Consider the following 12,314-nt stretch of genomic DNA (forward strand, 5'->3'; position numbering starts at 1 on the left):
CAGCTCCACTGAGGTGTCACTGCGGTGCAGTGCTAAGCACAGGCCTGCCCCGAGAAAGGAGACCTGTGTCGCACTTGGCTTCCTGCTTGCCCTCCCTAGAGTTCTCACCTCAACCACTGAGCGGAGGCCGGCGGAAAGGAAGGAGGCTGACGGAGAACCAGCAGGCCCCCCTTCCTGCCCAGCCTGCTGGGCGTGGGGAGACTGTTTAACAGGTGTCCAGAGGGCCTGCTGGCTCGGTAAGCCAAGTGCGTGTGCGTGTGGTGGGAACCCGTCGCCCTCACAGCAGCATCCTGCCGGGCCAGCAGCATGCGGGTTCCCTGCTTCCGCACCCTTCCCAAGGGCCGCTGCCCCAGTCCCGGCCATGCTAGGTGCACTTCCCTGGCCTCCAAGCAAGGGGGCTTGAGTGGCAGCCACGCAGCTCCCCTTGCCCCGCACTGTCCCGCCACCCCTCAAGACACGGTCCTGCTCATACTTACGAAGCCTCTTCGAAGGCCCGGACTTTCTCGCAGCCCTCGGGGGGCTCCCGTTTGAACATGTAGCTGTGGTTGGGTCGAGGAGAGGAGGCAAAGGCCAGGACTGGAGAGGGGCTCCCGTCCTCTAGCAGGGCAGGAAGACTCTGAGCGTATTCTAGAAGAGCCCAACAAAGCCCCCGTAAACACAGCACAGGAGAAGCTCCCCGGGCCCAGCAGTCAGGCACCAGCAGGGAGAATTCCCTCGTGACTGAGCAAAGACCCGCCCAGCAGAGCCCTTGTAACTCCAATCGGCCCCAGCACCCACCCAGGGACACCCCTCCCCCCAGGTCCTGGGTACCTGCTGGACTCCCACAATCCCAATCCTGGAGGTGGCGGGAGCAGGGCGGCACTGACAGGGTCACTGTTCACATCGCCACCCACAGCTCCCTGGGGTGTTGCCATTTACCCTTCTCCTTGGGGTGCGGCACCGGCTCTTCCAGGGCAGAGGGCAGCTCCTCAGCAGCTGCTCTGGCCGGGGTGTGCGGAGACGAGCGGAGTGGCACCGAAGGGGACGGAGACAGAGACAGGCTGCTGCAGCTGCTACTGCCGGGCTCCAGAGTCAGCAGAGAAAGATCCTCAGAGCCTCCCTGGGGAGGGGCTGGTGCCCTGTGGCCATCTGGCACATCCAGGATCTAGAGGGAGGGACGCTCATGAGAACCCCTCAGCCCCAGCCCCCTCGCTCGCAGGCAGACATCACACCCGTGGCACTTAGATCCCAGTTGACTGACTCAACCCAACAGGCCGGGGCCGATCCTAGACCCGCTCAGAACACATGGCGGTGCCAAATTAGAGCCATTTCTCCACCAGCCTTCAGACTAGCTCCTCTTGGCCAGTTTTAAGGCCACACGCCTTAGGAAACCGTTCGCTATTTATGCTGAAGCAACATCCAGCTGTTTAGGAAGGAGCACTGCAGAAAGGAGCTGGGGGTCTTTGTTGACTCACATTTAGCTTGTGTCCAGTGAGTGACCCTGCTGCAAAAAAAGCAAACCTGTCTGAGGTGCATTGACTGGAGTGTTGCGAGCAAGACACCAGGAGTCGTTCTTCCCCTCGGCTCCGCACTGATTAGGCCTCAGTGGGAGCATTGTGTCCGGTTCTGGGCATATTTCAGGAAAGACGTGGACAAGTCGGAGAGGGTCCAGAGAAGAGCAACAAGAACGATGAAAGGTCTAGAGAACACGAGCCATGTGGGAAGACAGAAAGAACTGGGCTTGTTTAGTTTGGAAGGGAGCAGACAGAGGGGACGTGATAGTGGTTTTCAAGTACCTGAAAGGGTGTTACAAGGAGGAAGGAGAAAAATTGTTCTCCCTGGCCTCTGAGTCTAGGCCAAGAAGCAATGGGCTTCAACTGCAGAAAAGGAGGTTGAGGCTGGACATTAGGAAAAACTTCCTAACTGTCAGGGTGGTTAAACACTGGAATAAATTGACAGAGGGGGGTTGTGGAATCTCCATCCCTGGAGACATTTAAGAGCAGGTTGGACAGACACCTGCCAGGGATGGCCTAGCTAGCTGATGCTTGGCCCTGCCATGAGGTCAGGGGACTGGATGCGATGACCTCTCGAGGTCCCTTCCAGCTCTAGTGTTCGAGGATTCTAATATCCTGATGGGGGCTTTGCTGGAAACAGAGCGCTGCTCTGAAGAGTTGATGTATTCTTAGACAAGCACCATGCAAATGGAGAGAGTCAGGGATGCACAGTCCCTTAGACTAGAATGGCAAATACAGTCCCTGTGATTTAAAGGGGACCAAAGAGGTCTCAATTACAGCGCTGTGCGTCTAACTTCCATGCTGAAAAGGTACTGGAACAAATTCTTACACTATCAGTTTGAGCGCCCCTAGAGGAGAAGGTTAAGAACAGAAGAGCAGCCAGACGGGGTCAGACCAAATGACATCCAGCCCGGTATCCTGTCTGCCCACAGTAGCCAATGTCAGGTGTCCCAGAGGCAGTGAATCAAACAGGGAATGATCAAGCGATCTCTCTCCTGCCATCCATCCCACCCTCTGACAAACAGGCTAGGGACACCATTCCTTACCCATACTAGCTAATAGCCATTTATGGACTTAGCCTCCATGAATTTATCTAGTTCCCTTTTAAACCCTGTTCTAGTTCTAGCATTCAGAACCTCCTCAGGCAAGGAGTTCCACAGGTTGACTATGCACTGTGTGAAGAAGAGCTTCCTTTTATTTGTTTTAAATCTGCTGCCCATTAGTTTCATTTGGTTAATGTTAAGGACCATTTGTCAAGTAAGCCAGTCTAGTTTCCTTCTGTCACAGGGTTACTGGCTCAGTGGATGGGGAGAACCTGTAGTCGTGATGTTATCTGGATTTTACAGCCCCATGTGGTGTCTCTTAAGCACACCAGGGCCATGTGCTCTGGACCTTACTGAACGTTGGGTGCATAACTGACACAGTCTGGAGTCAGAGCGGTTATCAACGCCTTGTGATCTGCTGTCAAGCTGGGAGGCTGCATGCAGTGGAGTCCCATGGGAGAGGGGCCTCAGTCCTGCACCTGGTACTAAATATTTTCATTAATAACGTGCACAGCACCAGGGGAGACACGGTTACAGAATCTGCAGGTGATGCCCTCGGATGCAGCTCCCACTGTGGAGGGTGGGTTAGAATCCCACGCCCCTCGGTGCTGGAGAGCTGGTCTAAGTAACAAGCCGGCTATTCTGCACTTGATGTTCCCCGTTTCCTTGGCAATTAGTGCAGGGGACTGCACTTCGATTCAAGTCCCTTCCAGCCCAACACTTCTGGCTCCCCCCCCCCCCCCCCCCCGAGGGACGTAGCTCACCCTGAGAAGCTCCTCATCTCCTTGTTCCTTCACAAACACCTCCTCCAGCTCCTGGTTTAGTCCTTCCAGGCTCTTGTGTAAGCAGGGGTTAAGCCTCAAAATGGGAGATCCAGGAGGGAGTCCAGGAGGGGAGTTCTGTGACAACACAGAGCGTGAGACTGAGGCAGAGTCGTCATCTGCAGCCTCACAAGCCCCCCATATCTCCCCGCACAGCTGCATCCAGCCCACAGCTCTGCACTTCCAGCCAGGATGTTCTAGGAAGCCAGCTGACAGGAGAAGGCCCGGACAGGACGGGGGATTTCAACCCCATTGACTGCAGTCCAAAGCCTTCAGAGGTGCGTGGGGAAGAAGGGGTTGGGGGGGGGAGAAGGAGGCTTAAATGCTGGGTAGTCGAATTTAAACATCCAGAGCCACTTGGAAACGGGATTTGCAATCCAGGAGCAGGGCTGGACTGTGCCCCCCGCCTCCTTAGGGTACATTGCAACACGGCCTGGGAAAACGTACCCTGACTGATCCCAGGAGAGCGTGGTCCCCTGGCAGCGGGGAGCTCCGGTCCTTCTCTTTGCCACTTAGCTTCGTTCTCTGGAGCTGCTGCTTCAGTTTGGCAATCTAGCAAAGGAAATCAACACGTGTCGAATTAGACGAGAAGAAAGAGCTCCCAAGCCAAAATCCGCCCTCCCCTCCCCTCGTTCTCCCAGAGGAAGTTTCAAGACAGAGGGACAGTCAAGCTAGAACAAACCTTGGACATTTCAGAGGGCGGGGAGGAAATTACTCCCGAGGCGTAACCGTGAACTCCCCCGTTCTAGAACACTGCAGACAGCTTCCCCCTGCTACAAGTCCTGGAGTATCAGCCTTCCTTTTACACCCGCAGCTTTGAACCAGAGCTCCAAGGCTGGTGCTACGGCCCGGCCGCTCCACGCCATGCACTGAGCTAGTCAGCCCTTGCACAACAGGAGCTGGCTGGAGGAGGGACTGGCAGCTGGGGTGGGAAGAGCAAGCTGACCTGCAGTTTAAGATTTATGGACACAGGAGGACTATTGACTTAGGCCATGCAGCCCTTCAAACTAAGGGATAGGGAGTGCACATGGGAGCTTAGTGTCTCAGCTTCAGCTACACCCTCTTCCCCCACCTCTGAGCCAGCCGCAGAAGGGCCTGTTTACCTCTCTGCGGTGATCCATGCTACCCCAAGACGCGGAACGCTTGTGAGTACTGGCACTGGCCTTCCCCACTTCCGCTTCGTGCCAGGACGTCGGCGTCTGAAGAGAAGAGATTTATTAGGGTTGCACCCCCAAATTTACTGTCTCCTAGGCTGGGAGAAGGCCTCCTAGAAAGAGAAGTCAGCAAGACCTGTCCAGCCACACTAGATTCCAGTGGGTCTCAGCTCTGGGTAGAGCAGTTTGGGTTACAGTACCAGGCATGGCAAGACAGATTAGAAAAGAGTTGCACTTTAAAATACTCTGACCAAACCAATGTTTGTCTGAACTTGTGGCTCTTTCAACTCATCAGAACACAAGAGCGGCCGTACTGGGTCAGACCAAAGGTCCATCTAGCCCAGTAGCCTGTCTGCCGACAGTGGCCAGCACCAGGTGCCCCAGAGAGGGTGGACCGAAGACAATGATCAAGCAATTTGTCTCCTGCCATCCCTCTCCAGCCTCTGAAACAGAGGCCAGGGACACCATTTCTATCCCCTGGCTAATAGCCTTTTATGGACCTAACCTCCATGAAATTATCTAGCTTCTCTTTAAACTCTGTTATAGTCCTAGCCTTCACAGCCTCCTCTGGCAAGGAGTTCCACAGGTTGACTACATGCTGTGTGAAGAAGAACTTTCTTTTATTAGTTTTAAACCTGCTACCCATTAATTTCATTTGGTGTCCTCTAGATTTTCTATTATGGGAACTAATAAATAACTTTTCTCAAGCCTTTGTCTTTATCTCCTTGTCACGTGCTTGGAGATCAGTGATGAGTAATAATGGTATGGATAGACAGAGAAAGCAGATTGTACAAACAATCTCTCCTGCCTTCCACATGGATACAGTCAGCTGTGATGATGGGAGGGATTTATTTTCCATCTCTTTCTCTAACCTACCAGCGTCAGCACAGCTCAGAGTAAATTGTTATGTCCAGATTGCTAGGCCAGATATTTCCCTCCCCAGCACACCCTCCAACTTCAATGAAGATCAAGTGGAAGTTCATGTGTGCAACCAAAAGCAGAAGTTGGCTGGAGTCTTGTATTGGTGCTGATGCATGAATGAGGCAAGAATCCAGCTGGACGCCGGTCCCTTTTGAGTCTGCAGGGTTGACAGGAAACTGAGCAAAGTTGAACTTATTGGGGGAGCAGAACTTCAGCACCATTTTACACAATGGGATTATCAAAGCAAGTCTGCCAGAAGCACAGAGGAGCCATTAGGATCAGAAAGGCGTCCCAAAGTACCTCATTTGAAATCCATCCCCAGTGGCTTTTCCCACCATCACATTAAACTCCTCATACGCTATCCATCCCAAGTCATTCCCCTCCCTGCCATCTCTGTAGGACGGTTGGATGTTACTTTCCTCCTCAGTCCTCACTGGACATGCTGCCAGGAGGTTCAAGGGCCTGAGAACAGTTGCTCTCCAAGCAACTCCACTGACCTCCCTGGAGAAGTCATTGCAAAAACAGCAGCTGTTTTAAACAGCCCCATTGAGTCACGGAGGCTGCAGAACGCTCGCTACAGAAAACTGCTTAGAAGTTGCAGTTCTAAACCAGGGAAAATGCACAAGCTATCCAGAAAGGTACCAGGTTTCCTCTGGCAGATTACGCCCCATAACTGGATGCAGCTGCTTTGCAGTACTGCTCCAACTCTCACAGACCAGCAGGAGTTGAACTGGAGCCCTCAGGACACAGTCCTCTGGCAGCTGAGCAGTCTGCTTTTCTATGGACAAGTCTGATTTCAGACAGCTGCACCTCTTTGGGGAGGCTGCAGTCCTTCTGCCTGATGTGGCTGGCGGATAGGAAGAGCAGTCATTACACCTCAAACATAAGCAAAGTCGTCTTGTGCTGGCAGGCTGGCCCCCGCTGCCCATTTCAAATACGCAGAGTTCTCATCCCTGCAATGCCTGAAGTTTGCTGCTACTTAGTGGTTTCCACGAGTACTAGTGTCTGTCAGATCAAAGCCTGAACGGCCCTGGGCATGGGGCTGACCTAACCTCACATTCACCACCCAGGTCAGAGCAGCAGTAATTCAGCTTCTGGAAATGCCGGCCATCTCCTGTCCTCATGAACCCACGTGAGAAGCATTTTACAACCTCCACTATCCCATTGGCCTGCCGAGGTGGTGTGGGGGAGGACTCCATTCCAAAGCTGCATTTGGTTCCCTTTTCTTCCAGTCACTGGACTTCGCTCAGGATCACCTTGGCATGCTCCAGAGATCTACCCTGTCTCTGCACTCCTAGGGCTAAAGAACCACAGCGCCAGACCATTCAGCACTGCTTAAAGGGCTCATACCAGAGGAACAGAGCCTAAAAAGGAAGAACTAACCCTGCAGGAGTGAGAATGCCTGAAGAAAGAGCCTGCATGTGCCTCCTACCTCTGAGACCAAGTCTGTCAGCAGAGAAGGAAATTACAGAACCTGTTGTACTAACTGTGGCCAAAACCACTTCCCCTCAAAATGAGTGGGGACAAAATGCTTTGTGCAGCAAGCAAGATGAAACCACAATCTCCAATCATGTATTTTGCTACCATCCTCGCCCCCACACTGAGCACCTGCAGCTGCATCTCACTTAACCACCTTACGCGAGCAGAGCCACGGAGTTTTGCAAACAGCTGATCTGTAGCTATTTAAAGAAAGGTGTGAACATAACCCTGTCCCCAGAAGTTCCAGGGAGTCAGCTTCATTGTGCCTCAAGACACTGAAAAATTCAGTGTGACACATTGCAGATCTGCAGCAGAGATTGTCCTGCATCTCAGCAGAAGTTTGAATGAGATGACAGATGGAAAAACATGATCTGGATAAGGCACAGGACTGGCAGCTATGAAGCTTGGGTCCCAGTTCTGCCTACGTGGAATGGTATTCACCAGAGGGGTTTTAAACAGGTAAAACTAGGATTTTTAACCACCGCACAAAAAACTAGTCAGTCCCTGTTTAAGGCATTTTCTATTTTAAATCCAGATTAATGCACCCCACCTGACACTTCATGTTAGTTACATATGCAAATTGTGGTTACCTCAGGCAGCAGATTTGTAGACTTAGAGCTGCACAAGAGAAGTCAAATGGCAGTGGGAAGAAGTTAAGTACGCAATTACAGCCCTGAGCTGCGGAACGTCTACATTTTTGTTGGGTATTTTCTCAAGGAAGTTCTACAGGTCAGGACTCATCCAGTTTTCAGTGTTTGTATAAAAACACGTTCTAAACGTTGGAGTCTGAAAAGAGCCATGCAGAGCAGTAGGCTTGACACATTAAGCAATCAGGTGCACAGAGTTGCAACCTACCAGCCCAGGCCCACTTAGCCACGCAATGTTCTGTTCCAGTTCCGAATGGACATTTCCTGAATTTAAAAAGATCCATTCTGTGCTTGCTGATCTCGCTGGACACGGATACTGCCAGCCCTGTCAGGTTCCCAACTACACAACAGAAGTGGTGATCACCTGTTTCCGGAGTGCTGGGAGCTGTGTTTACTACGGTTTGGGAAGAGCTGTACTGTTACCTCACTGCCATAACTTGCCCTAGAGACTGCACTGGTTAAATCCACACTGGGAGCAGGGGGTCAAATGACCCTACCAGCATTTCATACAGTGGAGAGGGGGGCCTGAAAGCAGATTAAATGCCTAAAAAGATTAAGCTTTTAGCTGCAGATCCTGAACACTGGAGTTAAGTTTTACTGGGGCCCATATGCGTCTCTCCTCTCCTCTCCCACCCCAAAGGGTCAAGGCAAAGGAACTCCTTCCCTGTATGTTCAGAATGCCAGCCAACCCCTGAGCTGCATGTGGCAGCAGACGCAGTGACAGGAGAGAATGCATCCGAATGTCAATGGAACTTGGAAACCAATTGAGAATTTCCTGCACAGCCCAGTAAGTAATACATTGCTGGAAAATGAACACTCCGTTAACAGACCGCTTTAATATGCTAATAAATGGCTGGTTAAGTGAATGGATGCTCTTATTCTAAATTCTTCCACCTCTCCACATGCAGAACCCGTATCTGTTGCCACACAGTAATATTTACAGGTTGCTAAGAGTTTCCTCAAAGCCTGGACCCTTTCCACACTCCGGCAGAGTGCTGTGTGGCTCACACTAAGCCAGTCCTTCTGTGGCAGCACCCTTGACTTCTTACTGTGTGGCACGGAGCCCATAAGTGTTATATAAGCATTTGGCCTAGAGCTGCAAACCAGCAAAACAAAACCAAACCCAACCCCTAACACGGAGCCAATATTGCAGCAAAAAGCCAGAGGCCATCTGCCTCCAAACAAGGCCGAGGGAATTTAATTCCATAGCCAGCCAGAGAGAAGTGAGACTGAGAAGTAAGAGGAGAAGGTCTTCCTAGAAAGTAACAGTGGAACAGCCAAAAGCTTTCTGTAAGGATCAGCAGCATTCTGTGACCCTCCCCTATTTCAGACCTTGCAAGGCTACAGTGCATACCTGGGTAGCTTTGTCATTCATGCATGAAGCAAGTGTCCCATCAGCATCCCTCGGCCACTGTCCTAGGAGGTACGATCCGAGGATGGTGTCTAGCGAAGAGGTGCGTCTCACTCGGGGGGCTCTGGTCCGGCAGGTCTTTTCACCAGCAGCACATGGAACACTCGCTAGAAGGAAAAGGTAGAAAAATTAAGTGTCTGTCCATAACTAAGTGCTTTAAATGTCTTCCATTTGATACCCTGCGACCAAGTGAAAACCCATTTCGGGGATGATTGAGCACAACCAGAATGTGCAGCTAGAGAAAGAGAAATCAGTTCAGTTACCGGAAGCAGCAAGAGAAGCCCTAATTAATCCACTGCACATACCCCATTATAGTAGCACAAATAGACTCAGACTTTAAGGTCAGAAGGGACCATTATGATCATCTAGTCTGACCCCCTGCACAGTGCAGGACACAGAATCTCACCCACCCACTGCTAGAATAATCCTCTCATCTATTTCTCAGATACTGAAGCCTTCAAATACTTTGAAGACCCCAAGATGCAGATAATCCTCCACCTGTGATGTGATCTGTACCCCATGCTACAGAGGAAGGCGAAAAATGTTATGCTCTCCCTTGCCATCTCCCAGCCTGAATTGAGACCATGATGGAAGTCCTGTTAATCAACTGTCAGGAGTCCCAGGGTTGTTGGCTAGCTGGTCCAGAGAAGGTAAGCCTGCCTAAATGCCTCCACGATGCAGATCTATGCTAATGTTTACCAAAGTAAGATTCTTTTCCCCATGCAGGAACTTCTCTCAGTGCTGAATTAGCTACTTGAAGCTGTGGATTAGAAATGCCAATTGAATTTAAGAATTCAAGGTAGCCCCAGGTCAAGGGCATACTGAAATACTTGGCGCATCTACAATACTTTTGCATTAATGCTGTACTGTGCAAACAGCGAGTAAGCCTACATGGCAATGTTGCCTAATAGCCACAACACACAACTGAGTCAGAAAATCTGGGTTCTAATCTAAGATCGTGACACTGCACACACGCTGGAGCCCATGCCTCAGTTTCTCTAAAGAGGAGCTAAATATTTACTTGCCTCACAGGAATGAATAGGGGCTTAATGAAAGCGGCAGGCAGCTTGGGTGAGTAATCACGAAAGGACTGAGTTCATGATTCCAAGGAATGGTAGAAAAGAGCACGGCAAAGTAAGGATGATGGATTTCAAGAAGGCAGACCGTAGTCAACTCAGAGCTGGTAGGTAAAGTCCCTTGGGAAGCAAGATTAAGTGGAAAAAAAAAATCAAAGACAGTTAACAGTTTTCCCAAGGGACATTAAGGGCGTTTGAGTCCACTATTCCAGTGCAAAGGGAAGACAGGAAGTATGGCAAGAAGCCACATTGGCTTACCCAGGAGAACTCAAAGTCAAAGAGGAGTCCTACAAGAAGTGGAAACCAGGGCAAATGACAAAGGATGAATATAAACAAACACCGCAAGGATGTATGTGCAAAATTAGAAAGATGAAGGCACAAAAAGAGCTCCCTCTAGCTATAAACAAAGGGTAACAAGAAAACATTCTACAAATATATCAGAAGCGAGAGGAAGCCCAAAGACAGTATAGACCCATTACTCAATAAAGAGGGAAAAACAGAATATGTGAAAACGGAGGTGCCCAACGAGGGATGTTAAATATCAGTTAAGTAGTCGATCAACCTCATGAATTCTTATCGCCTACTTGACTATTCTACAGTCCCCAGGAGTGGGGGCAGCAGCCAGTGCGCTCCGGCCCCCCTCCCAAGGATCCCCCTTCCCCCCCCCCCGCACACACTCCATGCTGCCACCAGAGGCAGCCGCATGGAGTGCCAAACCAGCTCCCTCTCTCAGACCAGCTGCCTGTTGCCCCACAATGTTAACTGTGATCCAGACATAACAGCATGGGGTGGCAGCAGCCCCCGCCTAAGGGGACAGGTCTGAGCTCCCGGACCCGGCGTGAGCAGGAACTGAGCTAGGCTGACTGCCCACCTGGCTCCTCGTACACTTTAAAATGCAGAGGTAGGTCCCAGACCAGACACAAGCTGTGACTGAGCTGTGCTTCTGGCCAGCCTGCTAAAAAATTTACTGGTGGGAGAATGCGTGTAGTCTATAGCATTAATCTATAAGCTTTTGCTTATCAGTTAATTGACTACACAATTGCATCCCTATTAACAACATCCGTGTTTCAGTTTTCACCAAGAAGGTTGATAGCAATTAGATGCCTTAAGGGAATACTGGAGAAAGAGGTAGGTTCAGAAGGTAAAATAAGAAAAGTTAAATGAGTTCAAGTGACCAGGGCCTTATGAAATGCACTCTAGAAACTCAAGGAGCTGACAGTGGAATCTGAGCCTTTAGTGATCACCTTCGGGAAGTCAAGAGAGATTCCAGAAGACTGGAAAAGGGCAAATCTAGTGCCCATCTAGAGAAAGGAAATAAGAACCACTCAGGAAGCTACAGACCAGTTAGTTTAACTTCCATGCCCAGGAAGATAATGGAGCAAGCAATGAGGTAATCCATCTGCAAACACCTGGAAAATAGTAAGGTGATGGGTAACAGCCAGTATGGCTTTGGAAGGAACAAATCATGTCAAACCAACCTGAGAGCTTTCTTTGATAGGATAAGGAGCCTTGTGGATAAGGGGGAAGTGGAATATGTGGTACACCTAGACTTTAGTAAAACGTTTGATGCAGTCTCGCCCGACCTTTTCATAATTAAACTAGGGCAATACACCATGGATGGGACGACTATTCGGTGAATGCGTAACTGGCTGGATAACTCTCAGTCATGGTGGAAGGACCTAACAAGTGGGGTTCCGCAGGGATCAGTTTTGGAACCAGTTCCGTTCAGTATCTTCAGCAACGATTTAGATAACAGCACAGAGCAGAGGTGAGCGACCTGCAGCCCCCTAGGGTTCTGTACGAGGCCCATGAGACATTTTATCACTGCTCACTTGTAGGGTTGCTGGATGCTGCTGGGTTTCCTCCACAGTTTTTCCCTCCAGGTGTTACTACGGTGACACGCTTTAAGGATGTGTGAAATGCATGCTGACTGGACACGCTATAGTGAGCTGGACGCTCCCTCTGCATCCAATCGAAGCGCTGCTACAGTTCAAATGGCACATTGTGCAAATTCTAGGGACCCAAGCGCAGCGAGCACTTACCCTGGGAGGCATCATGGTTACGACAATCTTGTAGCCCACTGAGCTGGAGGAGGGCGACTCATGCGGCCCACTTGCTACCCTAGGTTGCCAGTCACTGGCAGAGAGGACACTTACAACGTTTGTGGACAATACCAAGCTGGGGGGCGTTGCAAGTGCTGTGGAGGATAGGATACCAAAAAGGGATCTAGACAAACTGGAGTAATGGCAAACAGGATGAAATTCATTAA

At 50.6% G+C, this 12,314-nt stretch overlaps 1 protein-coding gene and 1 long non-coding RNA gene across 7 annotated transcripts in view; one reads left to right on the plus strand and one right to left on the minus strand.

Moving 5' to 3' along the window:
* Positions 1-12,314, plus strand: part of LOC106731804 (uncharacterized) — a 32,855-nt gene that overhangs the window by 6,626 nt on the left and 13,915 nt on the right. The window contains exons 3-5 of one of the 2 annotated variants that reach the window (XR_012898018.1): positions 3,514-3,635; positions 8,199-8,345; positions 9,415-9,619. This is a non-coding gene — a long non-coding RNA (uncharacterized LOC106731804). The remainder of the gene's footprint in view (positions 1-3,513; positions 3,636-8,198; positions 8,346-9,414; positions 9,620-12,314) is intronic. The other variant, XR_012898019.1, reaches the window with a different exon arrangement.
* The window catches only part of FAM117A (family with sequence similarity 117 member A), a 55,576-nt gene that overhangs the window by 2,072 nt on the left and 41,190 nt on the right, over positions 1-12,314 (minus strand). For all 5 annotated transcript variants that reach the window (XM_075911321.1, XM_075911322.1, XM_075911323.1 and 2 more), the window contains 6 exons: positions 8,913-9,076; positions 4,461-4,556; positions 3,805-3,909; positions 3,301-3,435; positions 919-1,144; positions 477-627 (listed from right to left, as the gene is read on the minus strand). In XM_075911321.1, the coding sequence (XP_075767436.1) occupies positions 477-627; positions 919-1,144; positions 3,301-3,435; positions 3,805-3,909; positions 4,461-4,556; positions 8,913-9,076 (877 nt within the window). The remainder of the gene's footprint in view (positions 1-476; positions 628-918; positions 1,145-3,300; positions 3,436-3,804; positions 3,910-4,460; positions 4,557-8,912; positions 9,077-12,314) is intronic.

The sequence above is a fragment of the Pelodiscus sinensis genome, chromosome 29 (genome assembly GCF_049634645.1).
Source record: "Pelodiscus sinensis isolate JC-2024 chromosome 29, ASM4963464v1, whole genome shotgun sequence".
Classification (NCBI taxonomy): Eukaryota; Metazoa; Chordata; order Testudines; family Trionychidae; genus Pelodiscus; species Pelodiscus sinensis.